The sequence below is a fragment of the Protopterus annectens genome, chromosome 17.part0 (genome assembly GCF_019279795.1).
Source record: "Protopterus annectens isolate FY-2018-M chromosome 17.part0, PAN1.0, whole genome shotgun sequence".
NCBI lineage: Eukaryota > Metazoa > Chordata > Ceratodontiformes > Protopteridae > Protopterus > Protopterus annectens.
The window spans coordinates 126979822-127007021 of record NC_056751.1 but is presented as its reverse complement, the minus strand read 5'-3'; the positions used below and the strand labels follow the sequence as shown (position 1 = coordinate 127007021).

At 35.7% G+C, this 27200-nt stretch overlaps 1 protein-coding gene across 1 annotated transcript in view; it reads left to right on the top strand.

Moving 5' to 3' along the window:
* The window catches only part of TMC2 (transmembrane channel like 2), a 499206-nt gene that overhangs the window by 36985 nt on the left and 435021 nt on the right, over positions 1-27200 (top strand). The window contains exons 2-3 of the mRNA XM_044058938.1: positions 25230-25320; positions 25415-25496. Coding sequence (XP_043914873.1) covers positions 25230-25320; positions 25415-25496 — 173 coding nt within the window. The remainder of the gene's footprint in view (positions 1-25229; positions 25321-25414; positions 25497-27200) is intronic.

Below are 27200 nucleotides of genomic sequence, written 5' to 3'. Positions count from 1 at the left end.
ACTTGGTTAATAAATAAAGTTGATGATATAGAGAATAGAGAAAGAAGGGCAAACATAAGGATTTTTGGTCTTCCAGAGAAATCCGAAGGTGACGACATTATCTCATTCTTGAACTCTTGGTTTCCTGAAGTTCTCGGACTAAAAGAAAGCTTATCTTATGGGATAGAAAGGGTGCACAGAGCTATCGGTAAGCCACTTTCTATTTCTTCTAAATCAGCTCCAAGATCCATAGTAGTTAAATTTCTTTCTTTTATGGATAAAGAGCTTATACTGAGATCTGCATGGAGGAAAAGTCCTGTTATGTATAAACAGTCATTATTAAGATTTGATAATGACTATTCAACAAGAATTCTGGATATAAGGAAGAAAACATGGCCATTAGTAAAACTTTTAAAACAACATAAAATCAAAGCGCAGCTCTCTTATCCAGCCAAAATAAGAATCCAATATAACAATGACATGAGAACATTCAACAGCATAGAGGAAGCCACATCTTTCATAAAGAATAATAACATAATTCCACTACCTGAAGAAATGGACTGGTTAAATTCATCTTCTTTAAAAAGGGCTCCAGGAAAAAATATTTGGTCGGAGGCAAGAGAAAAAAAGAAACAAAAGACTGACAAAAAACACTCTGATGATACTATTTCTCTCAAAGTATTAACTAAGGTATGATTATAATATATTAAAACTAAACTCTTTAATACACTAGTATAAAGCAGTTTTTTTTCTTTTTTCTTTTCTTACTTAATTGTTTAGTTTAATATAATACTTAAATGTTAGTACTAATTAATAACTTATTAAAGCCCTGAAGTATATACTTATTCTCTATTTACTTATTCTCTAAATACTTATTCTCTATTTACTTATTCTTTAAATACTTATTCTCTATATACTTATTCTCTAAATGCTTGAAAACAATAACCAATGAAGTCTACTAGTCATTCTTTTTATTTTGTCACTAAGCTTTTAATATAAACTGTCCTTTTAAATGGTTTTCTCTATACAACTACTCAGTTGATAAATTAAGGCACTTTCAATGCCTGAATAAATATTATCATTTTTAGTAATCACATTTATGTTATTTTAAAGTACACATTCAAAATTCATGGATTATTTTGATGTAGAGTATTGTGATAAAAATGTTATACAATAGAATCACTCATGAACATTTTAGATGTATTCAGTATATTACTGTATTATTTGAAAGTAAAAAACATCCATGAGCCTTCTGCTCAGTTATTTTTAGTTTCCTTATCTAAAAAGTTGTTCACCGCTTCATACATAGCACGTGACATATTTAACTGTACATAGATGTAATTTAAGTTACTGGCCAGAAGACAGCGTATAAATACACACTATTGCAGAGTTTTCCTTTTAACACTGCTGTCTTTTTTATACAAGTGTTTGGTTACTAGAATAGTGCAAAATAATAATTTATTTAAAAGTGCACATTCAAAATTCATTGATTTAATTTGATGTAGAGTATTGTGATAAAAATGTTATACAATAGAATCACTCATGAACATTTTAGATGTATTCAGTATATTACTGTATTATTTGAAAGTAAAACATCCACGAGCCTTCTGCTCAGTTATTTCTAGTTTCCTTATCTAAAAAGTTGTTCACCACTTTACACATAGCACGTGATATATTTAACTGTACATAGATGTAATTTAAGTTACTGGCCAGAAGATGGCGTGTAAATACACACTATCACAGAGTTTTTTCTTTAACACTGCTGTTTCTTCTCTATACAAGTATTTGGTTACTAGAACAGTGCAAAATAACAATTTATTCAAAAGTGCACATTCAAAATTCATTGATTTAGTTTGATGTAGAGTATTGTGATAAAAATGTTATACAATAGAATCACTCATGAACATTTTAGATGTATTCAGTATATTACTGTATTATTTGAAAGTAAAAAAAAAAAAAAAAAAAACATCCACGAGCCTTTGGCTCACACACTATTGCAGAGTTTTCCTCTCTAACACTGCTGTTTCTTCCCTATACAAGTATTTAGTTACCAGAATAGTGCGCTATCATTGCCTGAATAAATATTGTTGTTCTTGGTGAATGCTTTTATGTAGCTTAGAGGTACACATTTACAATTTGTTAATTTGAATTAATGTAAAGTATATTAATGAAAATATTATAAAATGGAACCACTCGTGAACATTTTGGGAAGCATCTAGAACATTAAAGTATTATCTGAAGGTGGACAGTATTCATAAGCCTTCTGCTCGGCTTTCTCAGTTTTTTTGTCTGAAAAGTTGTTCACCGTTCACATTCATAAGCACGTGATATATCCTAGCGTGTTTAGATGCAATTTAAGTTACTGATCACAAGATGGCATGTAAACACGCACTATCGCAGAGTTCTTTCCTTAACACCGCTGTTTTGATTACAGTAAAGGAAGCGTTTGCTTCAATTATTCTCACACTTCATATATTCTTTCGTATTTTATTAAAAATTTATGGTTTATTATCAATCTCAGTTAATATCTCATGCAAGTATAGCGTTAGATCTGCTTTGAAGACAACGCTATTATAACAAGAAAGATAGTGAATCATTTAAATACTGTTGTATCTTAATGGGTGAGTGTCTGGTAAAAGTATAATACATGCGCTTAGAACACATCTAACCAACACTGGGTTAGATGAGTTTCTTATAGTTGTTAAGTTGTATAGAAATGGAAGAAGAGGGAAGGAAAAGGGAAGGTGAAGATCCTGAGATGTCAGCTTACTGGGAATTATACTTTCATTTATCTAAAGATTGCTTTATCATACTTGTTATTGTATAAAAGAAGTACTATATGTAAAATGTTTATTATAAATGATTAGTTATGGGACAAGAGTGCTATTATTTTGACCTTTCTTCTTTCTGTTTTATAGTTTTAACATATAAGTTGAGACCCTTTGCTAGTTACCAGACATTCACTACATTTGTGATAAGCAGAAGTCAATATTCTGATATGTGTGATCTTTAAATTGAACTTAATAGAGAAAATCTTATGAATAATAACTTACTAATAACAGAACTACAAAAGATCACATATAAGTAATTTAGGAGTGACATTTTTTACACATTTTATTAATTTTAGATTGTGGAACTATCAGATTTATAAAACTGACATTGACTGAAGAATGAGAAAATGCTTTAATGTAAAGCACTATAAATATTGCTTTAATTCTAACTGTTATTATATTAAATCTTATAAATGAATATTATTGTCTGTAAAGACTTTAATTGGTTTTGAAAAAGTGGTTAGCTATATGTCAATTAACTTCACTATGCTGATGTAATACCTTATATAGATCTAAAAATATGTAAAAAAATCTCTTTTATTTTAAACAGTATCTATCTATCATACTCACTCTACTTTTTATTATTAATAACAATGTTAAATATCACTAATGACAATTAATGATCTGACATTTGCTAATATATTATTTACAATTGGTAATTTGCAAAAATTTCATAATATTAATGAAAAATGAACATCTAATATATTGTTAAAGTAATTAACAAATGTCTTATTTAAAATTGTTTGCAATTTGAAATAATATCTCATTTTAGAATCTAATTAGTAATGAACAAAACTTCACAGACTAGGTATATATGTTATTTACATAATAAGTGTATCTTGTTCTCTGGTTTTAGTTTTCATTTTTTTTAGGAGCTCAATTTAAAGCAACATTTCCTCATTAATGCAACTATTGTTATTGAGGGTAAATCTGTTTGAACTTTTAAGTCCAAACAGATTTGAGGTGCTAGACACTTCATGTTTGGGATTTAGAATGGTAAAATCATTCATTGTTTATTCAATTTATGTTAACGCAATGTTTTTCAGCTTTTTCATTTTTCAGTGGTCCAATTTGAAATTTTTTTAAGCATAAATAGAAATAAATATATTCATTTCAAAATAACTTTTAAAAGAAAGGATAAATCTAATACTCAAAACACATTAACTTCCAAGGTAAAACAAAATTTCAAGAACAAACAATCCAAAAGTACAAATAAGTACTTAAAAAAATGACAGATACAACTTTATTATCTATAAATATTAATGGTTTAAATAATTCTATAAAAATGTCGAATTTTCTAAGATATTTGAAATTACAAAAAGCACAAATCATATTTATACAAGAATCTCATTTTAAAAGAGATGATAATTTCACATGGAAACCTAGTGACTAATTCTTTCTCACTCCCTTTACAAAAAAAAAACAAGAGGAGTTATAATTTTATGGAAAAAAAGTGTAGTTATTCCTCAGGTCATTTACAAACATGAAGATAAAGAAGGGTTAATATCAATTGTAATAATAAAATATCAAAATAGAATTTGGACTTTAATAAATATTTACTGGATTCCTGGAATAGGATTGTCTACGGTTAAAAACACATATAATTAATTAACAAAGTAAATAAAGGTATGATAATAATGGGGGGGGGGATTTCAATTGTATTCTAGATAACTCTGAAACAACTAATAAAAGAAAGTTACGTCTCACATCCGTAAGTAAATATTTCAAGAGATGGTCAGAAAGCTTAAATCTAATAGATACATTTAAAGATTCTAACTCATTAAGTTACACACATAGCGATTATCGCTTTAATACTAAAACAAGAATAGATAAAATATTGGTCTCCTCTGATTTAAACAATAGGATAACAAAATTTTCTATTATCCCGTGTCCCCTTTCAGATCATAATGCCTTAATTCTTAAACTACAAATTGATTTCAAAAGATTAAACACTATGACTAGAATACCAGCTTACATCCTTAAATTAAAAGAGTTTAAACCTTGGCTAGATTCAGAAATCAAATATTTCTTAGAAACAAATCCTATTAACGATACAAATAATATAATAACTTGGGATACACTCAAGGCTTTTTTGTATGGCAAGATTATAGGATGGTTTAAAAATAAAACAAAGGAATGGGAATCTGAATTGCATAACATACAAAACGAATAACAGAAATAAATACAAGTTCTTATGATGTAATAGATTCTCAGGAAAAAAAAAAGAAATTATAGATTTAAATAAAAATACAATGAATTCCTCACTCATAAAACAAATCTAGCTTTGGAAAAACTAAAATTTGCTTCAATGTCAACTTCTCCAAAACACTTACATAATCTAGCAATGAGAATTAAAAAGTAGAACTTAGAAAATAACATCATAAATATAATACATGAAGGAAAAGGGAAAAAAAGGTATCTGATGTGAATGATATTCTTGAAGCTTTTAAGTTCTATTATGCTAAGCATTATGGAAATAATGATAATAATATTTTAATTTCAGATCAGAAATTTAATAGTTCCTTAATAAAAAACTACCTGACCAATTAAAAGTAGAAATGGACAAGCATATCTCCATAAAATAAATAAAAGATATAATTAAAGTAAGTAAAAACAACAAATCACCAGGAATGGATGGAATAATAATGGAATTATATAACATTTTTCCAAATTCAACAATTTCTCTACTTCATAACATGCTAAATGATATTCAAACTCAAATGATTACTCCACCATCCTAGAAATATTCGCTGCCCCTATAAAAAAAGATAAAAGTGATCCATCCCAATGTAGTTCATATAGACCTATCTTTCTGCTTAATAATGATTATAAAATCTTTATGTCTATCTTAGTAAATAGAATTAAGAAATCCCTGACTAAAATCATAAATGAAGACCAAACAGGCTTTATATTTGGAAGACACACATATGACAATATTCAGAGAATTTTAACCATTATAGAAGTTTTGAACAGAGACAGTTCAGAAGCTCTTATAATCACATTAGATATAGAGAAAGTATTTGATTCGGTAAACTGGAAGTATCTATTTAAAATTTTGGAACTTTTTGAATTCCCATTAAACTTTATAAATTTAATAAAGAATATATATAAAGACAACCTGGCTTATGTAAAATTAGGCCCATTTACCTTGGAAGCTTTCAAAATAACTAAAGGCTCTAAGCAAGGTTGCCCTATGTGTCCCATCCTGTTTGCCCTGGCGATAGAATTATTTGCGTCTGCAATACGAAGTGATCTAAAATAGAAGGAATTAACTTTTACAATAAATTTAATTCTAAAATCATGTTATTTGCTGACGATATATTGCTGACTTTAAGACCGAATGAAGAGTCCATGCAAGAATTAGAGAAACAAGTAGAAGATGTTTTTCCATTTCAGGTCTTTGTTTCAATAAATCCAAATCAAAACATATACTTCTAAATAAAATAGATGACTTGCATCTGAATAAATATCAAATAATTGGAGAAAAGGTTTCTTCACTAGAATATCTAGGAATTCTTATATCTGAGAACATAGATACTACCATGACCTTAAATTATAATAAAATCCAAAATTTAATTCAAAAACAAGTTAATAGCTGGAATAAATTAATGTTAAACTTGGAAGATAGGTTACAGTTAATAAAAATGATATTACTACCACAAATAAACTATATAGCATTAGCAATCCCTATTTTACCAGATAAAAAAGTTATAAAGACAATACAGAAACTTTTAATGGATTTTCTTTGGTATCCAAAAAAAGAATAGAATTGCATTCTCACATCATATTTGACCCTGGGACTTGGGAGGAATTAAATTTCCAGACATAGAAATGTATATTAAAGCTTCCATCATTAAACTTATACTAAATTGGGTAAATCCAAATTATTCATCCACATGGAAAATTTTACATTTAACTTTCTTCTTAAATGAAAACAAAATATTAAAAAATATGGATTTGGCGAATTATAACAACATATTTTGGCATGTACTATGTCATAGCTTACAAAATAAAACAACAAAGCCCACTAATTTATCATATGTGAATAATATTTATAATCTATTTAGAAAATTCATAATTACAAATCCAGATATAAAATTATGGTTTGATCTTTTAATACCATTTAAAACATCAAAGAATTTTAAAGAAAAATCCAAGAAAAAATACTCATTAATTGGGAATCCAAAAACTTTATTTACTGGTTTCAATGCTTAAATAATCACAGTACTTTAACCACCCAACAAGTAATAAATGAGTTTAGTATATCTGAAATAGACAGAACAGAACTTCAAAAAATACTACAATATGCAAGTGATTTATGTAGAATTATTAATGGTTCGAGCTTTAATACTATACCTAAGTTCATAAAATATATGCAAGAATCGATTTATGGAAATCATAATAAGCTAATTTCTATATCTAAATTATACAAAATTTTAATAGTGTATAAAACCAAAATAGGTCAAAATGGTGTGAACATTTTAACAAAGGACTTGACAATAAATCTATCATCTGAAGGTATAAATGACCTTTTGTTGTCAGTTAAGCTAACATCAAACTTCCAGATATGGAAAATCTTCACATGGAAATTTTACATAGAGCCTTTTATACACCATATAAAATAGCCAAATTTGACCCTGCCCAAAAGCCCACATGCTGGAGATGTACTGTAAAGTGTAAGGCAGATTGGATACATATATTTTATGATTGCATTAAAAAATTCTGGGAAGATATTAATAGATTTCTTCAAGCCATTTATAATGATAAATTTGTTCTAACAAAATCTTTATTTTGAATGTAGATGACTCAGTAACTATGAGTAAAAGTGATCAATATCTTTTATGGTCTATTCTGGCTGTAGCCAGAAAATGTATAACAAGAAAATGGAAATCCACTGTTCCTCCAAGTTATGAAGACTTCATATCTCTATTAAAGGAATCTGCACAGAAATAAATAAAAGTCAAAGAAGAAAGAATTTTTCCCAGACGTTGGACAGACAATCCTTGGAATAAAATCTTAATACTTATAGACACATTACAAAAGGACAGAATTTCTTCTACATGAAATTGAAATGTCATAAACTAAGATGAACTTATGTGAATATATGCCAGTAAAGGTTATACTAGTTCTATGAGATTATTCCTCTTTATAACCTTATTGGTTAATCCTTTTCATTGGACCACCTGTAAATATTGTACATATTGTTATAGTTATTAACTATTTTCTTTTATTTTGAATTGTAATTTAAAATTTACTGTATCATAATTTGTCTACAAACGAAAAAAATAAAAATTATTTAGCAAAAAAAAGAAAATTATTGATCCAAATATCTCAACAGCCTTATCTGTAAGACTATGGAAAGGAACATTAGGGAATTAATAAATAAGGACAAAGGTAACCTACAAAGTTTCACCCCAAGCTAGTGGGATTTGTCAAGGGCAGATGCTGCCTACTTAACCTGGTTGACTTCTTTGAGAAGGATACTAAAATAATGGATGAAGTCAAATTTTTACATACTGCATGCCTAGACCTTGCAAAGGTCTTAAACACCATCCCACACTTAGGTATTGGATATTAATCATGCCAGCTAAATGTTAACCCTTGTATAACTTGTTGGATAGTAAATTAGCTCAAAAATAGAGTCTAGGAAATTAAGGTGGGCTGTTCTATGTCCTATGAAAGACCTGCCACTATTGGTGTACCCCAGGGTTCAGTTATTGGGCCACTTCCCTTTGGCATTTACTTCTTGGAGATTAAAGTTACTGATCCTCTGAGAGGGCTTTTCCCCAAACCAATAGCTAGTATCAAAACCACGTACAAAAATAAATGTGAAGAAGTGTGTAATAGTATCCTTCAGCAAGCAAGAAGTCCATTGTGACTATCACAGTGACAACACAGGCCTAAAAACTGATCCAGTAGATAGATACCTGGGAACCTAAGTAGACAATGAACTGTCTTTCAACCATCATGTGCCCACTATTGTAAGAAAGTTCTTTTTCATTGCACAGCTTATTACTAAGGGTATGACATCAAGGTCCAGGGAAGTGATCATTCCACTGTATTCTGCACTCATCAGGCCAATCACTCAGTATAATTCCCCTTTTGGTATGTACCCATTCAAACATTTGATATAATTTGAATGTCCACATTGCTTTCTTAATAAGAAATTTACAGGCCTAAATCATAAAAACTACCCAGACCATCTGAAAGCCTTGTTCCTGTTAGTGTCATACAGGCTACTGAGGAGCAATTCCTGCCTTGCTTACAAGGCCAAAACAGACCCTGTCCTATCAGACCTTCACCACTTTCGCAAGTACTTGGGGGCATATATAGCTACTCAAAATATTTCAGACTCTTTTGCAACATAAATAGAACATGGTGTCGGGATAGATATGTATCCCAGAAATTTCCACTTCTTTGGAATTGTCTTCCTCTCTACATAAAGCAAAGTTCTTCTCTTACACTATTCAGATATAATCTGGATGAATGGATGGGTAACTGCAAATTCACATGTGGTTTAGTACTTTTGCCCCTCATGGATAGGGGCAACATATAAATGCTCTGCTCATCTCTAGGTTGTTTGCACTTAAAATACATTGACTAAAAACTTCATGGGAATGCATGGCTAGGTTTCTAAAGATCCACATGGATCAACAGCCTAGTAAATACCTATAAATACTGGCATAATAACACTAAATATACCCTTATCTAATGTTACTGAATGTCGAACTTCAAATTGGCCTTGGCTAGAATCTTCGAGTACTGTTTAAAACTACCATTTTATGCTGGAAAAATTCTGTCTTCATGTAACTCGTTTTTAGAGTATCTCACCTGGGCTTAATCTTTACTAAGCTTTTCTGTCACATATTTGGGAAGTATAGGGACTTCTTGGTTGGACTCATCTTGGATTTCAAAAGGTGACTGTGCAGGAATTAATTCAGCATTCAGGTTTCTATTATCTGGTTCTGTCCAGGTTGGCTTAATACTCATATTGGCATGTTTATTCTCCAGTTTCTCCAGCTCCTGCATATGCTAGGCAAGTGCACTTAGTGCTAGTGGTGAAGTAGGCACTACATTTGCCTTTGCTTTGGTGCTGGAAGACCAGAAAGCTGTAGGTTTGATTCCTGCAACAGGCTATTAAATTGCTGACACTGCAATACAGTATTATGGGGGTGCACTCCTAACTGTGCTGTCCTTCAGATGAGATGTTAAACTGAGGTCCCATCTGCTTATGTTGGTGGCATCTCAGGTGGATGTGGAAGATCCCATGACACTATAAAAAAAAGTAGGGGAAGTTCTCTGATGTTGTGGCCAAATTTCCCTTAGTAGAAGAAATAACACCTTGAGTGTCCCATGAAAAGAGGCCAGTAGCCTAGTGGGACTAATCCATTTAGCAAAGAATAAATAAAAATAAAGAATAAATACTTAATGTGGTACTGCCTTCACTAGAATCTAAGACTGCTGCAGTTGTTGTATGCCTGGCTATGCCTTCAACTTCCATAGATAGAAACAAAGTTTCCAGAATATTAGGCAGTTTTATACATTTATCACTTTTGTGTCACAGTCTGAATATTGGTCATACACCTCATACGAACTTTAATTTCAAAAAATTTTACCAGTGCTATGCCACAGAAATTTCATAACAGATAGTGCAATAGAAAATTTTGGTTTACAAAGCAACCATTTTAACTGCCATGAGAGCCCAATTTTTTTTATCTCTAGAGCAAATTCTTATATGGGCACAGAGTATCAGGGTCTATGTTCAGTCATTGAGTTAGAAATCCATCGAACCTCTATTCCTCAAACTTAAAACATCGAACGTTCACTTCAGCGAACGTTCAATCATCAAATATTTTACCCAGGGAAAAGAGATTGTGGACCAACATGCATACATAAACACACACTGCAGTATATTAAACCCACCCAGGTGGGGGTAGATATGCCCCCACACCCCTCAATGTGGGAGCTGCACCCCCACACACTCCTACTTATATATACCAACTCCGAGATCACACTACATTGGGGAAAAGGGCAACTTTCCTAATGCTGTCCAACTAGCTCTGTTCCTGGGTAAAATATTCGATGACTGAACGTTCACCGACGTGAATGTTCAATGTTTTAAGTTCGATGAATAGAGTTTTGATGGATTTCTCATTCGATGACTGAACATGGACCCCAGTATGATTACTTTCATTGGTGTTGTAGTTTCTCATTATTAATAATTCACTACTCAGGAAGTCTTACTTTTATTTATGCTTCATCCACTTGTCACATTTGTTATAACTGTTCATCAGAGAGAACAGTTTCAAACAGTACATCAGAATATTCAGTACTGCATGCAGTTCTGACATTTGTAATGGTTCCTTTTTATACACTGCACATTATACTTTCTTTTCTTTTCACTTCTGAAAAATATGAACTTAACTCCTTCATGCACAGCTCCCGGCTACATGCAGTTTCTATACAATGCAGTTCATAAGCAACAATATTTTGTTTTAGTTTCACAGCGAACATTCATTACATTTTCTAGCAGTGATTTTTACTTGCTTAAAACACCAGACAATTCACAAAAGTGATGTAATTCATGTAAGCAGTATTTCTTTTCAGTGTTGTAGCATGATATACTTTGAATTACCTTGCTTGTTATGATTCCACATAGCACATTATAAAGTGAGCAGTTTTTCCTTTGTTTCTTAACCTTTCTTTTACTGCTAATGCTTCCTTTTGTTTGGAGTCCTCTTTCCAGCGCACAAGGTTTATTTAGATGCAACAACTCTTCCTTAGTAGACTTGCCTTATCAGTATATCACCTGTTTTTTCTGTCTCACAATCCTCTTTTTCTGTGTGAGCACAGCACAATGACAATGTAGCAGTAATGCTGGTATTATAGTTGTCACTACTTTTAACAGTTTCAAAACATAATAGCATATCATGTCTAGTCTGTGAACAATTAGCAAGTCACATACTTTGTTAGGTTTTCTCAGGCCACCACTGCTTAAGCTGTACTTCAGAATACACTATTCAGTCTATAGACATCATTTTCCAGTGCACAGAATTGGCTGACTTTGTTTCTCAGGAATATAGTGCAACACAATTCTGCAGAACATTTCTTTCATATATGCTCCAGAATAAACACTTTATGCTGTAACAAAAGTTTCCCCAATGTATTCCTCTTAACATTTCAGAAAATGCAGTATGTATATGCCACATTCAGCACTATTTTTCTTTTAGGGTGTCACAGTTTCTCATACAGTTATTTTCAACCTGGTTTAACAATTATTCCATGTACTTCATTCTTGGAGTTTAGCTTTTGTTTCTAACTTTTTCTCTGGCTTGGCTAATGGCAAAGCATAATGGATCTCTTCATCCCCATGCACCATCGTGTGCTAACTCTAACCCTGCCCCAGCACTGTATGTTACCTTAAGAAAAACCCTTTCCCTAACAGTACCACTAATCAAGACACTCCTCTGACACAGAACACATACAAACACTCACAACACTAAAACTATCCTTAGACTTAACTGTACCCCTTACCTAACCATAACTGTCTAACCCTAACCTGCAAACCCACACAGACGCATGCCCAAACCTCACACAAACAACTTAACTTTTCAGTAACACAGGCATTCAATTAGTCAGACGTTTGATAAAGCAAACATCAACAAAAAGGAACTGCAATTAACATTGTTGACAAGATAAAGAATTGACAAAGTTAACTGTCAGCATAAATGAAAGAAATGAAGCATTAAAGTATTTTCTTTTTAATAAGTTTATTGTGTCTCATTGAAGCCCACCAAGTCCTTGCTGTTATATTTTGATTGTGACCTGTCATTGTAATCTGCTGTGGGCAGCAAAGCAAAAGGCGGTGAAGTTTCAATATATATTAAAGTCATACACACCTCCAGGCTGGTCAAACAGTATGATGCACATTAGATACTCCAGGTGCAGTTAACTGTTGACAAGACCCCTATTCAAGTCATAGCTAGCTACAGGCCCCCAACTTTGACTCAAGATGCCCACTCCACCTATGTGGACCTCTTTGAATCTATCAAGATTAAACCCTTTACCCTGATCCTGGACCACTTTAACAATCCAACCATAGATTGGAAGAACTACTCATGCCAAAACACAAATGCCCAGAGATTCCTTGATTTTGTCAATGCAAATGCCTTAGACCAGCTGGTCGACACCCCCACAAGAGGTGATAATATCTTTGACTTGGTATTAACCAACATGAGTAACCACTGCAGCATTCCTACAGTGTCATCCTCCCTGGTAAGATCCAACCACGAAATGGTCACTTTCAAAGCCAACATCTCCCCCGACCCCCCCCCCCCTAGATAGGGTCAAACAAAAAAACTTCTCCAAAGCTGATTACAACCACCTGAGGGAAGGTATAAACTGCTTCAAAGCCCCCTTCACTTCCATAGGAACTAGCAAAAATGTCCAAATCTACACCAAAGTACTATATGGACATATGCATAGCTGCATGGAATCAGGAATATCTGACAGGCCAAAATCCTCCTCTTCAAGGAAGAGTAAACCTGTCTGGTGGACATCTGCAATAAATAAACTGTATAATAAAAGGAAAAGAAATTGCTGTCCAGGACTAAGAAGGAACAGGTGCCTAACTGGAGCAATCTCTCCTTAGCTTGAACAAGCAAATAAGAGCACTAGTGAAATCTTCCAAAGCAAACTTCAAGTCCAAACTAGCCACATCTACTAAAGGCAGTCATAAGGCCTTCTTCACATATGTTCGCAATCTCAAAGGAGGCACTCAGATCTACTCAGAACTTGTAGTTAAGGGCACCACATACACAAATGCCTTAGATATAGCCAACCAGCTGGCAGACAGATTCAGCAAAAACTTCACCCCTCTGTCTGCCAGCTGGCAGACAGATTCAGCAAAGACTTCACCCCTCTGTACCCCATCAGTAAATCAGGACATCCCCAGCACCTGCCCACCTCCCCTTATCTCTAGGGAGCAAGTCATCACTGCTCTTTCAAAGGCAAAAAATACAGCCTCCAATGGACCCAATAACATCCCAGGCTGCATCCTGCATGAACTCAGGCAGGAACTTGAAACACCATTAGGCTCCCTATGCAGCCAAAGCCTGAGTACCGGCTTCATCACAGCTGAGTGGAGGATAGCCAGTGTCATCCCATTCACAAAGGTGGAGCATCCACCAATACAGGAAATTATACACCCATCAGCCTAACTAGCCTGATCTGCAAGCCCATGGAATGGATTATCATGGACCTCATTAACAAGGACATTGGCAACCTCCAAACACTTGATCTCATACAGTTTGGTTTTGTCAAGGGAAGGTCATGCCTGTTAAACTTGGTTGACTTCTTTGAGACAGTGAACAAAGCCATGAACTAGAGGAAGATGGTGCACACCGCCTACTTTGACCTGGCGAAGGCCTTTGACACTATTCTCCACTTGGGTATAATAGATAAACTTTCTCAAATAGCTATCAATTCATCCATATGTTACCATATGGGTAGCAAACTGGCTCACTGATAGAACTCCCGTAGTCAAAATAGGGGAAGCCACCTCAAGCAGTAGACTGTAACAAGTGGAGTACCCCAGGGATTGGTCTTGGGGCCTCTGTTGTTTGGGATATACTTTTCTGAGGTGCAGGCAAACAACAGTGGACTATGGCTGACCATGTCTGCAGATGACTGCAAGCTGGATGCTGTCATCATTTCCCCTAGTGATGTGGACATCTTCCAAGACAGTCTCACCCAAACAAATGACTGGTGCCAGAAACATGGTCTCAAACTGAATACCAAAAATGCATCATCATCCCCTTTGGGGCGAGTGACGTCCCGTCAAATTATCACATTGATAACAAGGTCCTAAGCACACAATCAATTGTGTCAGACTTGTGCACCCAGGCTGATAGAAACTGTATGCTTGACCACCATATTGCCTCTGTTGTATGAAAGGATTTCTACATGGCCCACTTCATTAGGAAGGGTGTTTCATCCAGGGACAAGGAGGTCATAACATTCCTGTATTCTTCCCTTATAAGATCCATTATTGAGTACAAAGCCCCTTTTGGCATGTACCTCACAAAGCACATGCAGCAGCTGGAGAGACCACAGTGGTTCCTCACCAGGAGATTCCAGGGCCTCAAACAGCTACCCTACACAGATAGGTTAAAAGTCCTGTCCCTCTACTCAATCTCATACAGAATCTGAGACCCCACCTTGATGGGACTGCTGCATATCCACAAGTCAAGCTTCACTCGAGTAACCTGCATGCATGACCTCAACCTGGTCTGTGACCTCAGTAGGACTTGCTGGCAGGACAGATTTGTGTCCCAGAAAATCCCCCTTCTGTGGAATAGTCTCTCTCTCTCCACATCAAGCAGAGTACCTCATTATCCCTTTTTAAGCACAACCTGGATAACTGGATGGGGAACAGGAAATACACCCCTGGGATTCCACCTGTGTCCCTGCTGGACAGGGGCATCAGGTGCTGACTTGTCAGAACATGGGCTAAATTATTTGCTAGGCTTGTAGGGACCTCAGGGCCAATAGCCTAGTAACTTCCTATGATCATATAATCTTTCCACAGAGAGATAGTCTGGCAGCTAGTGCTAAGTATTGGGACTATAAGCTATTAGTGAACTGTTCCCTGTGGGTTAGTGTTTGATTTCTCCAGCCTCCATTTTCTGATTGTGTGACTCTGAGCAGTTCACTTAAGCAGATGATGTCCTGGGGTAGTTGGGAAACTGAGCTAAGCTCCTCCTGGTTTCTTTCACCTCATACCTAGTAAAAACCTATGCACCTATGAACATAAGACAGACATTTGCTCTTCACAGTACTCACCCAAGCAGTTCCGTGCCTTAGTAATGGAAGTAATTATACATTTGCAACTGCTCTACCTGTTAAAAGCATACTACAAAAAAGGTTATTGTCCTCTGAGTCTTCACTAAACAGGCGATAGTAACTCATATGTGCCCATCCTGCAGAAAAAAATGAGTACCTTAATATTATCTTTATGCTGTGCATTCAATTCCAAATTTGAAACTCTATAATCTAATGGGGTTAATGTGGTAAGTATACATAGCTTTAGAAATCAAAGTTTTGTTTTCTAACACTGAGGCAGAAATTCAGTATTGTTAAACATGATTATATTTTGTCATATTCTTTGCCCCTTAACCATGATTCCTACAGTGCTGTCACAGTGCTAGTGTAATGTCCACAATAAACAAATCTGAAAATATTCCACTTTTAAATGAATAATCCCTAGCAGAGGCATAGCTGGCTCATCTTGTGACCAGAGCCATTCCTTGATATGATGCCCCTCAACATTATTGAGGAGAAAAAAAAGTCCACAAACTGGTGGCTGGTGCTCCTGAAATGCAGAAGTCAACCAGCCAACCATGTCCTGTTTCTGTCTCCCATCCCACCCATCCTTGGCTGAGGAACAATTATAAAAGGATCCAAATAGCCACACATGGGGTTTGTGAAATGGGGAACCAGTCAGGTCCTGTTTCTGTGCCTTGTTCTGTGACCCTGCTACTTCAGTATTTAGTTGTGTTAAAAGAAAAAAAAAGGAGAAAGAAACAAATCTTTTTTTTTCTTTGAAATTGTAGTAAAGTGCTTGCTGTAAATGTATGAAGCAGCAGTAGTGTAGCTAGGGTGGAGCGAGAGTGGTAACTGCCCTGGAGCAAAGTGTTGGCTGGCATGATCAGCCGATCTGAATGTCTTTATTGTAATATGGGTTTTTAAAAACCACTATTGCATTTACAGTCAAATCAGAGTGCCATGCACTCCGTGTGTAATCTAATCTGTAGCAACTGCAAGCAGGGTATAAAGTGTAGCAACTGTTTGCTACATTTGCAGCAAGCAGTTTGCTATAGTTTAAAAGTAGTTTTTTTAAACTATAACATGAGTGCCATAGTGCTATGTATAGCCAGCTTATAAACTGCAGCAACTGTTTGGTATATTTGCAGCAAGCAGTTTAAAAGAGAATTTTTTTTTTAACTATAACATGGATGCTGTATCACTCCATATAGTCATGGTATAAACTGTAGCAGCTGTTTGCTACATTTGTAACAGGCAGTTTGCTACAGTTTAAGTGATTTTTTTTTAACAACATGTGGGAAGGGGAGGGGGTTGCAGGGAGGGCACAAAATTGTGACTAGAAGGGCTGGAGCAAAGTAGAAGGCATGCCATGCATATGGCCACCTGGCTGGTGTGCCAGTAGAAGGAACAACCATTTTTGTTGGCTCTTCTCTGGAAGATCTGGAGGGAGCATGCATCAAACTGCAATAAGCCGATCACTGCTATATAGCAACTGGCTTATTAAAATCCTTTTTTTTTTTTTTTTTTTGCTCAGAGGAGGTAGTGCTCTGGTTCATGGTACCAGCACAGGGTGTTGGTTAAGCCAGCTATGCTTTTGGGAAGCAGTTGCTGTAATTTGTACTACCCCCCCCAAGAGTACTGCAGTGCTCAGGTTTTTGTTAAAAAAAGAAACAAATTTGTTTTTCTTTTAAATTGTAGCAAATTGTTTTCTACAAATGTAGCAAGCATTTGCTACAGTTTAGACCACACACAGAGAGCTGCAGTGCTTAGGTTTGATTGCAAATACAATACCAACATTTAAAAGTTGGTATGCAGTAAAATGCGATCAGGATTGGATGCCTGATTGCACCCCCCAACACTTTGTGCCCAGGATGGTTGCCCACTTCACCCCACCGTGGCTATTCTACTGATCCCCAGTAAGAAAGGGGCACTTATTCAGGGTGTGATCCTGTACTATTTGACAACCAGTACATTTATCACTGGGAGATGGACCAGGGAAAGTTGTCCTATTGTGTCAAAATGCTGTGCCCATCCTTGAGGAAGCAATTGCTGTCATTAGTAACATGGGTGGCTCTAGTCTTCCTGTCAAAAGAAACAGAAAACCAAACATTATCTACTTCTCTTCAAATTTCTTTGAATAGGAGTAGTTTACTCTGTCTGGCTCAGGATTTAATTCAGGCAAACTGATCCTTCTTGTAAAGTATTTTCTGGTAAATAAAAGATGAATTCCTCTTTTCCTGAAGAGATTGAAGATTCTGAATCTGAACAGGAAGATGCAGGGATGGATTCTTGTTTCTTTTCCACTCAGATTTCTGATTCAGACTCAGGGGAGAGCTCAGTTTCTGGTTTAGCCTGTGGGGATTTCTCTTTCTGTGAAACTACTGCTAGAATGGGCCAGTGTTTTCAGTGGTAGAACAATGAGGTTTCTCAGTCCCTCAGAAAATACTATGAATCATTACTGAAGGATTTTCCAGAACTTACACCAATTCCTCGTGTTCTGTTTTCTTTAGAAGATGTGTGTGTTACTGCCTGCAATTTTCCTGATAGCCTGCCAGCTGCCACTAAAAAGGCAAATATAATGTATAAAGTTCCATCTTTACTTTTTTTATACACTGTTTCAAAACCTGACCCAGCAGCTGTAGCCTTATCTGATCCCACTGCTGCTGTTTGTTTGCCTTTTCGGCTTTTCTGCTGCTAAGCACTTTGTTAATTCCAATCCTACTATTTGTGATAAGGATGGGAAAATTATTGATAGGTTTGGGGAAAAAATGTAAACGTCTGCAATTTTGATTTTTCAGAATTTTGAACTGTCAGACTCGTGTTAAAGTTTGTTCTGACAAATTGTGAAAATATGAGGAATGATTTATCTGCAGTTTCTTCTTGTGAGGAAAAGACTGCCTTAAATAACTGTTTCTTTTATTGCACAAGTCACTATTCCTTGTTTGCAGAGTGCGTATATGAGTGTGTTGATACTTCTTCCAGGGCTCCGGCCACTGGTGCTGTTTATAGGAGGTTTGCATGGCTGCCAAGTGATGAAAGGGGCAAGCTGATTCAAGGAATCTCTAGGATTTTTCAGCCCACCTTTTCCAAATTGTCCAAGGGATTTTCTTTCTCCTCATCCAACTTTGGAAAAAAAAAAAAAACAGAATAAAAACTTTCAAGAGAATTCAGGTAAACAGACATTTAAGAAGAAATGGTAAGGGGGTTCCAAAATGAAATCTCAAACCTCATAAAACCAAGGATACTCAATTAAGTCTAAATGACTTTTTAATAGACCTCGGCCCCCTTTTTCTTCCAAAAAGTCTGAATCTCCATTTCTGTCTTCGGCAACAGATTGTTTTAGACAAATGGGTCCTAAAAATTATTAATCAGGGTTACAGATGGCAGTTGGAGGAAATTCCTCCTTTCCAGGGGGTCATTCCTCGTCCTACAGATCAGACTGTTTTCTTTTCATTTATTCTTCATTGCATGCTGCCCCAAGGAGTGATAGAACCAGTTGCTCCTTTCCAGGTGGGGAATGGATTTTATTCAAGGATGTTAATAGTGTCAAAGAAAGAAGAAAATGCTTGGAAACCAGTTTTAGATCTTTCTTTCCTAAAGCTGTTTGTGATAGTGCTCAAATTCAAAATGATGCCACTTCACAACCTGTTATCCCTTCTTCCTGTTTCATGTTTCCTGTCAACACTAGACTTAAAAGATGGTTATCATCAAATACCTATTCATCCAGTTTTCAGACATTTCTTAAGGTTTTGTGTGTCTGTATCACATTATCAGTTCTCTGCCTTACCCTTTGGATTATCAGTTCACCAACAGTATTCACAAAGTGTCTATCTCTAGTTATAGTGTATGCTACAGGGTATCCATATTTTTTCATATTTAGATGATTTGCTTATCTTTGCAGTCTTTTTCAAAACATCAGGAATTTCTGTCTTGGGTGAGATATCTCTTACACAAGCTGGGATTCCAAGAGAACATTCAAAAGTATTTTTTCACTCCCTCACACAGTATTGTGTTCTTGGGATGTCAGACACCTCAGTTCAAAGAGCTTTTGTTCCACAGGAAAAAGTATGTCTTTATTTAGATCTGCTTACAAGATTTTCCACTTGGTTATCAGTCACTGTGAGGGAATACTTCAGGATTTTGGGTCTTATGGCATCTGTGATTCCCATGATACCCCTGACAAGATTCCTCGTGAGAAAAAAACCGTGGTATCTGAAATCTCTTTGGTCCCAGCATTAACACCCTTAGAAGAAAAATCTTTTGGTGGAGACAACAGATATCCTTAAATACAGGTTTCCCCTTCTCCCTCCCTGCTCTAAAGCAGTCAGTCATCACAACCGCTTTGGACTTTGCTTGGAGAGCAATTTCAGAAGGGATCAAAATGTAGGGTATGCTTGACACCAAGCACAGATGCAAACACATACAGTATATATATCAAGGAGATGTTTGCTGTGGTCAAGACACTCAGCTCTCTAAACCATCATTAGTACCCGGGACCTCTTCAAGTGGTTACAGACATACCTCTCAACCTCTTAGTGCAAGAAATTTGGACAAAGCCTGACATTCACAAACTGAAATACAAATAAACCACAAACTAAAGTAAAAGCCACAAAAGCTCAATGGCTTAAAAGCCCTGATCTGTTCAAACTAACAGGATGCAAATCTCCAGCAAAAGCTGTGTAGTAGAAAATGCCTGACATAATGGGGGACAAAGGCCAAAAAGTAGGGACACATTTTAAATATTGCTCTTATAAACTTAAAAACTTGCTGCAATAGCAAAATATGTGCTAGCATGCATTTTCTGAAGGATATGAAGTCTGAAACTCAAATGCATGTCATTATTTAGTGACTTTAATCCTTAGATGATCATCCCAGTAATTTGTAAAGAAAACACAATTTTTATGAGGATCAGACCAAAAATATCAGGCAAAAATCTGGACATTCTGAGAAAATCTGTACAGTTGAGAGGTAAAATAAGGATATTGCTTCACAGCCCAGTATCACTCTACAGGCATCATATATTCCATCAGATCAAAACTGCGTGCCAGACACGCTGAGCAGGACCAGGGCAGACCCTCATAAATGGAAACAAGATTGGGGGTCTTCCAAGGTTTGAGCCATTCATGGGGAGTTCCTCAAGTAGATATCTTTCCTTCCTCTCTGAACAATCAGATGACAAAATTCTGTTCCAGGACTCCATGCAAGAAGGCTGGGAAGACAGATGCTTTTTCTTTTCTTTGGACAGGAATGTTCCTGTATGCCTTTCTACCCTTTCCACTAATATCCAGGGTAATTCTGAAGATTGGCCCAGGCAACCATGGTTATCCTTTCTTTTGTTATGGCCAGGGGCAATTGCCACAAGCATCCTCACAGGCTGTAATTACTCACACAAAAACAGAGGTTTTTGATACACTCCAACATCAATCATCTTCAACTGACTGCCTGGATGATGCCTGGTCTTAATTCATTTTAGGCAACTATTTAATGAGGATGTGCAGCAGGTACTAATGGAGGCAGTAAGTCTGCTACTAGAAAGTTATATATTAGCAAATGGAAAAGGTTTTCTAGTTGCTGCCAACAATATAACCATCACCCATTTAGGGCTAATTATTTTCTGGTTTTACAATATTTGTGCAAGTTTACTATCCCATGGCCTTTCTTACTGCTCTGTCAAGGTTCATTTATCATCCATTTCAGCATGTCTGCCCACGAATCCTCCTCTTTCAATGCAGTCTCATGTCAAAATGTTCTCAAAAAGGATTTTGCAAAAGACGCTTCCAAGAAAACCAGCGGCCACTTCTTAGGATCTTAATTTTGTCTTAAAAAAGCTCACACTTGCTCCATTTGAACTAACTAATCTGTCTGACTTGAGGTTTTTAACATGGAAAACAGTTTTACTAATATCTCTGACCTGTGCAAGAAGGGTACCTGAGTTGCAAGCTTTTGTGGTGAATCAACCTTATCTCATTTTCCATTGGGACAAGGTTTCTTTGAGAACTAATCCTTCTTTTATGCCTAAAGAGGTATCTGAGTTTACTTTAAGCCAACCTAGCCATTGCCCCATATTCTTTCCTGAACCTAAAAATGAGAGAGAAAGGACACTCCATACCTTGGATATCCGCAGACATTTCAGGTACTATCTTGACAGAACTAAATCTTTCAGCTCTTCAGATCAGTTGTACATTTCTTGTGAAGGTAAGGATAAAGGACAACCTGTGACAAAACAGACTAGTTCCAAATAGGCTATTACCTTTCGTTATACTCACCATAACAAATCTGTTCCAGGCAGGGTTAAGCCCCCTCTACCAGGGCATTGGATTAATCAATGGCTTTTTGGAAAGGGTAGGATTCTAGACGTATTTTAGAACCTGCTACTTGGTCCTCTATAATACTTTTAACAAAGCACTACAAACTAGATTCCTTCTCTAGCTCCAGATCAAGCATTGCTAGGACCATTCTCCAGGGCTCCTGGACTCTTCTCCTTCCATCTCCTAAATGTAGTTAGCTGTGATGCTCAACCCATATAGCTAAGGCTACCGCAGTAGTGATCAATATGGTGAACATAGTACAGCTGTACAAGCTGGACTTAATGTAACAGTAGATGTTTGAATGATCATTAATGCAGTAGCTGCTGTCTTTCTCCATCCCCCTTCTTTTTTTGGTGTGGTGATTTTTATGCCAGGATGTAAACATTTATTTATTTATATTTGTTCCTAGCATTGTCCTTTCAGGGTTCAGCCTTCCTGTCTCTGCTGGCAGGAAACCTCTGAAGGGCTTCATGCTCAAAGTTGTCTTTTACTCAGCTCAGCTCAAGCTGCTTGACAGTTTGGGTACATGGAAGATGCCCAGAAGCTTTGGAAGCTGGCCTGACATTATATCATTGGCAAAGTATAACCAATATTGCTAAGGTTACTGCAGGAATGATCATTCAGTCATCTACTATTATGGTACGTTCAACTTACACAACTGTACTTTTTTTAATTCTCTCTTTCTTTGTGTTATTGCTTAACCCCATTAATTCATCTTTTGGAACCATTCTAGAATAGTAGCTACATTCTGTAAAACTCCAGAGCTAGAAATATTTTTTAGTGTGTGGGATGCCTAGGCCAGTATACAGGAGTAGCATCAGATCCATGTTCATTGACATAATTCTCCTGGTGGTGCAAGTAGGCCTCTTCCCAGAGCAAAATGTTAAGCAAACAATAACCTGCACATTTAATTTCTCTCTGTGTTAAACTGGTATATTGTGCTGCTTGTATAATAGAAAAAGGCCCTACTATGCAGAATAGCTAAATGAAACCAGTTTGTCTTATAACATACCTCAAAAGACAACTAGCATACTGATAGGAATGCTGTGTCCGTAGTTTAGGACTTTTACTCCTGCTGCTGATTATAGAGTTTCCCACTTCCCATTCCAGTCCTCATTTAGACATGGTTTCCTCTATGCATGTTGACTTATATCATTGCAAGGACCAATTCATTAAGATTGCATAAAATACATCTTATTACATGATGCAGTGAGACTGCATAAAATACATTTTATTACATGATACAACTGCTTTACTTCCTCCTGGGTGTGACCAAGATAAGTTAGTTTCCAGGGTGATGATGGGTGAAGGTAAAGACATGTAACTGTTGTCTTGTCATATGCCTTCAAATCTGCATGTGGTGCAGCCAGTATCAAGGCAGTCCTACAATGTCCTTGCTGGCATTCATTTCCTTATCTGAATGTATGACTTTTTTTGGCTCTATGTAATGTTTTGCTTCCCAGCTTTGGGATGAAGGCAACCTGCGAATAACATTTGATTCCTGAGTAAATCTGAGATTTGTGCATTTTGCTTGATTATGGTGGACACATTCACTTGGATTATAAAGGATTTCTGTTTAGGTTTTGTGTCAAACGTCAATGAAGGTATTAAACATCTGGCATTTATTGAATGTCCTAACATAATTTTTTTCTGTCGGCATTTTTAAATATCATCAATCACTTTTGCTCTCTCTGTTATGTGGATATTTAGCTGATACAGACTGATGAATTTTATGTCATGAAGCACTCCCCATCTGTTGTTGAATTTCCATGTATTTTTTAGCCACTGTTGATTGGGACATTTACATTATTTCATACTTAAACCTTGTCTCTAGTTTTATTGTCTGTAAATAGTAAACGTGTAACAATATTTTTAGCATGTGTATTATGCATTTATTGATTCAGTATATCATTATGTTAATCCTTCCAGATTTAGTGTATCAAATGTTCTGTTAGTCATGGAACTATTTGCAATCATGTATGTATCTTGGCACTGAATATACTTGTGGTGATGTATAGTCAATGAAAATAGTCGAACTAGTAATGCAGAGGGGGCACACGAGCTTGTAATTAGGCTCTTTCTATTTCATTCTTCTTCTTTCGGCTTTTCCCGGTTAGGGGTTGCCACTGCGGATCATCTGTCCGCTCATGATTGGCAATGGAGTTTTTACTGTGTCATGTTGCCAGCCTGGTGCCCAATCTTCCACAGAAGGCACACACACACTCACACCTAGGGCCAATTTAGAGTGTCCAGTCCACCTACTGCATGTCTTTGGGATGTGGGAGGAAACCAGAGCACCTGGAGGAAACCCACGCGGCCACAGGGAGGACATGCAGACTCCGCACAGAAGGCACCCCTGCCAAAAATCGAACCGGAGAACCTCTTGCTGTGAGGTGGCAATGCTAACCACTGCACCACCGTGGCTGCCCAGGCTCTTTCCATCTCATTACTTAAAAAAAAATAAAAAAGATGTTAAGCCACAAGGGGCAAGATTTGGCACTGTACAACTAGTTAGTTAGCTTTTCCAGACCTCTAGTTCTACAACAGCTTTCAATTAATTTTTAATGCAATGACACAAAATCTGATAAAGAGTTGTGGTCCTTTTTATATTATAAACAGAAAAAAAAGCACCCTGGAAGAGTGACCAGTACCGGAATAGTGAAGGCAAGGTTCATTAACTCAAAACACGTAACACACATCCTTATATTGCAAGCTAAAACACTTAACACATAAACATCCTGGTTTCCACGCATTTTCATCTTGAAACAGACTTCATCAGATGTGAAGCATCAGTGAAGCACTACGTTTAAGTACGCTATGCAATTAAACAAAACACCAATCAGAACAGCAAAAAAATATATACAAGTTAATTGTATTTGGGGCATGGATTTGGGGTTGATTGCTTTATTTGTTTTATTTTTTGCTGTTCTGATTGGTGTTTTGTTTAATTGCATAGTGTACTTAAACGTAGTACTTCACTTATGTTTCACATCTGATGAAGTCTGTTTCAAGATGAAAACGTGTGGAAAGCGGGGCTTTTATGTGTTAAGTGTTTTTAGATTGCAATATAAGGATACGTGTTATGTATTTTGGGTTAATAAACCTTGCCTTCAGTGCTGGTCGTTCTTCCAGGGTGATTTTTTCAGTTTATGGTCCTGTTTATATTATTATCAGAGGTGTGGCTGACTGTAATATTAGTATTTCCTAATAACCAATCAGTCCAGTGCCATAAATTCAGGCCACATTCAAACCATACCATATTCTAAATTCTGTGTTTCATATTTAGGAAAGCCCAGGCATTCGTAGAGAAATTTGAAGGTGCTTTGGGGAAGGGAAAAGGAAGAAAATTTTTTGCCTATAAAATGATGATGCTAAAGGTAAGGAGCCATGTAAAAACTAGTTTCCAGTGAAGTATGTTATATTGTTTGACATAATAATATTTATTCTACCCAATTATTAATCTATTTGCAGAAATGGATTAAATTTAAAAGAGATTTTGATAATTTTAAGACTACGTGTATACCATGGGAAATGAAGATTAAAGAAGTTGAAAGTAAGTGAATATCTCTAATTTACTAACCCCTTTCCTATTTTATTGTTCTGTCCTGTCATCATCTTATCCCCTTGCTTTCATACAAGTGACCTTCCAGATATTTTAGCCTGTACTTTGATCTGTAGGTTTTGAAAAGAAAACTAATCTGCATTGTAAACCTATTGCTAGAAAATATGTTGTTGTGTTGTTCATCATTATTTAAAAAATAACTCTTGAGAATTCAGAAAATACAGAAAAGGACTTTTGTAACAGATTAATGGTCAGTCTTTGTTCACTTTCATTTCTAGTAGATAAACCATCAACTCTCTTTAACAAATTATATTCATCTTTGTAGACTTCACTAATGTTGCCTCATAACTGCTTCACACATTATTGAATTTATCTACAATCATTGCATCCAGTGCTGTCTAAAACAGCTAGTCAACACACCATCTGCAAAAATATGTCACAATTGTGTTTGCCTTGAGTAGCACTTACACCTTCACACCACGGAGTATAGGTAGGCCAGTTTAGCTTTCTTGATATTTATTTGGTGCCTTGTGTTAGCATTTAGAAGTGTTTTCTTTTACTTTGTTTGCTAATGTCCCTTTTCTAATCTAACACTGATTTATTCATGTTTTTCAGTCTGCATTTTTAGATCATTTGTTAACTATGTTTTTTTAACTGGACACTGTTTTTCTGAAGGGACTGGATTATCTTGTATGAGTATACTACAGAAGATTGACAATATTACTGTTGGGTCTTGATAATTCTATAGTTACTCCTAGTTTATAAACTGCAGCTCTGTTTACCATAGGGATTCACTGGCTTTTGGAATAGTTTCAGTTAGTATGAGTCTGGGAGGAATTATTTTTCCATTTTAAAATTGCATGTAGTAAGAAATAGACAATGGTCAGTTATGGTGGGTCTAAACATTTTAGGGATGATAATTTATCAGATATGTTTGTGACAACTATGTCTAACATCATACTTTTTTGTCTCTCATTGAATTGGATGTGGTACCTTCTCTCTTCTTGCGAGATTCTTGTAATTGTTGTAGTACCTGGCTTTTCTAGTCAATATTTAGGTCTTTGATTATCTTCGATTTATGTCATTTGATTTTGTATAGTGTAATATAATGCTCTGGGTCTCTTGTATTAAGCTGATGGAAGATGAGTGTGGGATATATACAGTAGCAATAGATAATTTTGTATTGCCTCCAAGTTCCTTATATTTTCATCCATTTGGGACTACTGTCACATGTGGCATTATTACTGACAATTAGTCTGAGGCTGAAGTTGGCTTCTTTATAAGTTAATGTTGCTACACCTCCCCTGACCCTCTTAGCCAGCCAGTTGTGTGTGAAGATGTTATACTTCAGAGTAACACAGGAAGACATCTAGATATATATCTTTTTTTTTTTTTTACCAAAATTCAATTAAAATGTTATCTAGGATATAGTTGGATAGGCACACTTCCATTTTGGTCCATTTGTTATTTATTGTCCTACTATTTTTGCTTTTGATCCATGAACATATAAGGCGTGAGTAGGATATAACTTATTGTTTGCTGAGTGTGGAGTACAGAATGAACCTGGATTTTAATTGTTAATCTTTTCTCTGTAGTATCAGAACAGAATGGGGGCATGGCTAGGATGCCTAGCAGATAACAGCACATAACTTTAGCTCGGTTACCTATTATATTCTCGAAAGCTGACAATGTCAA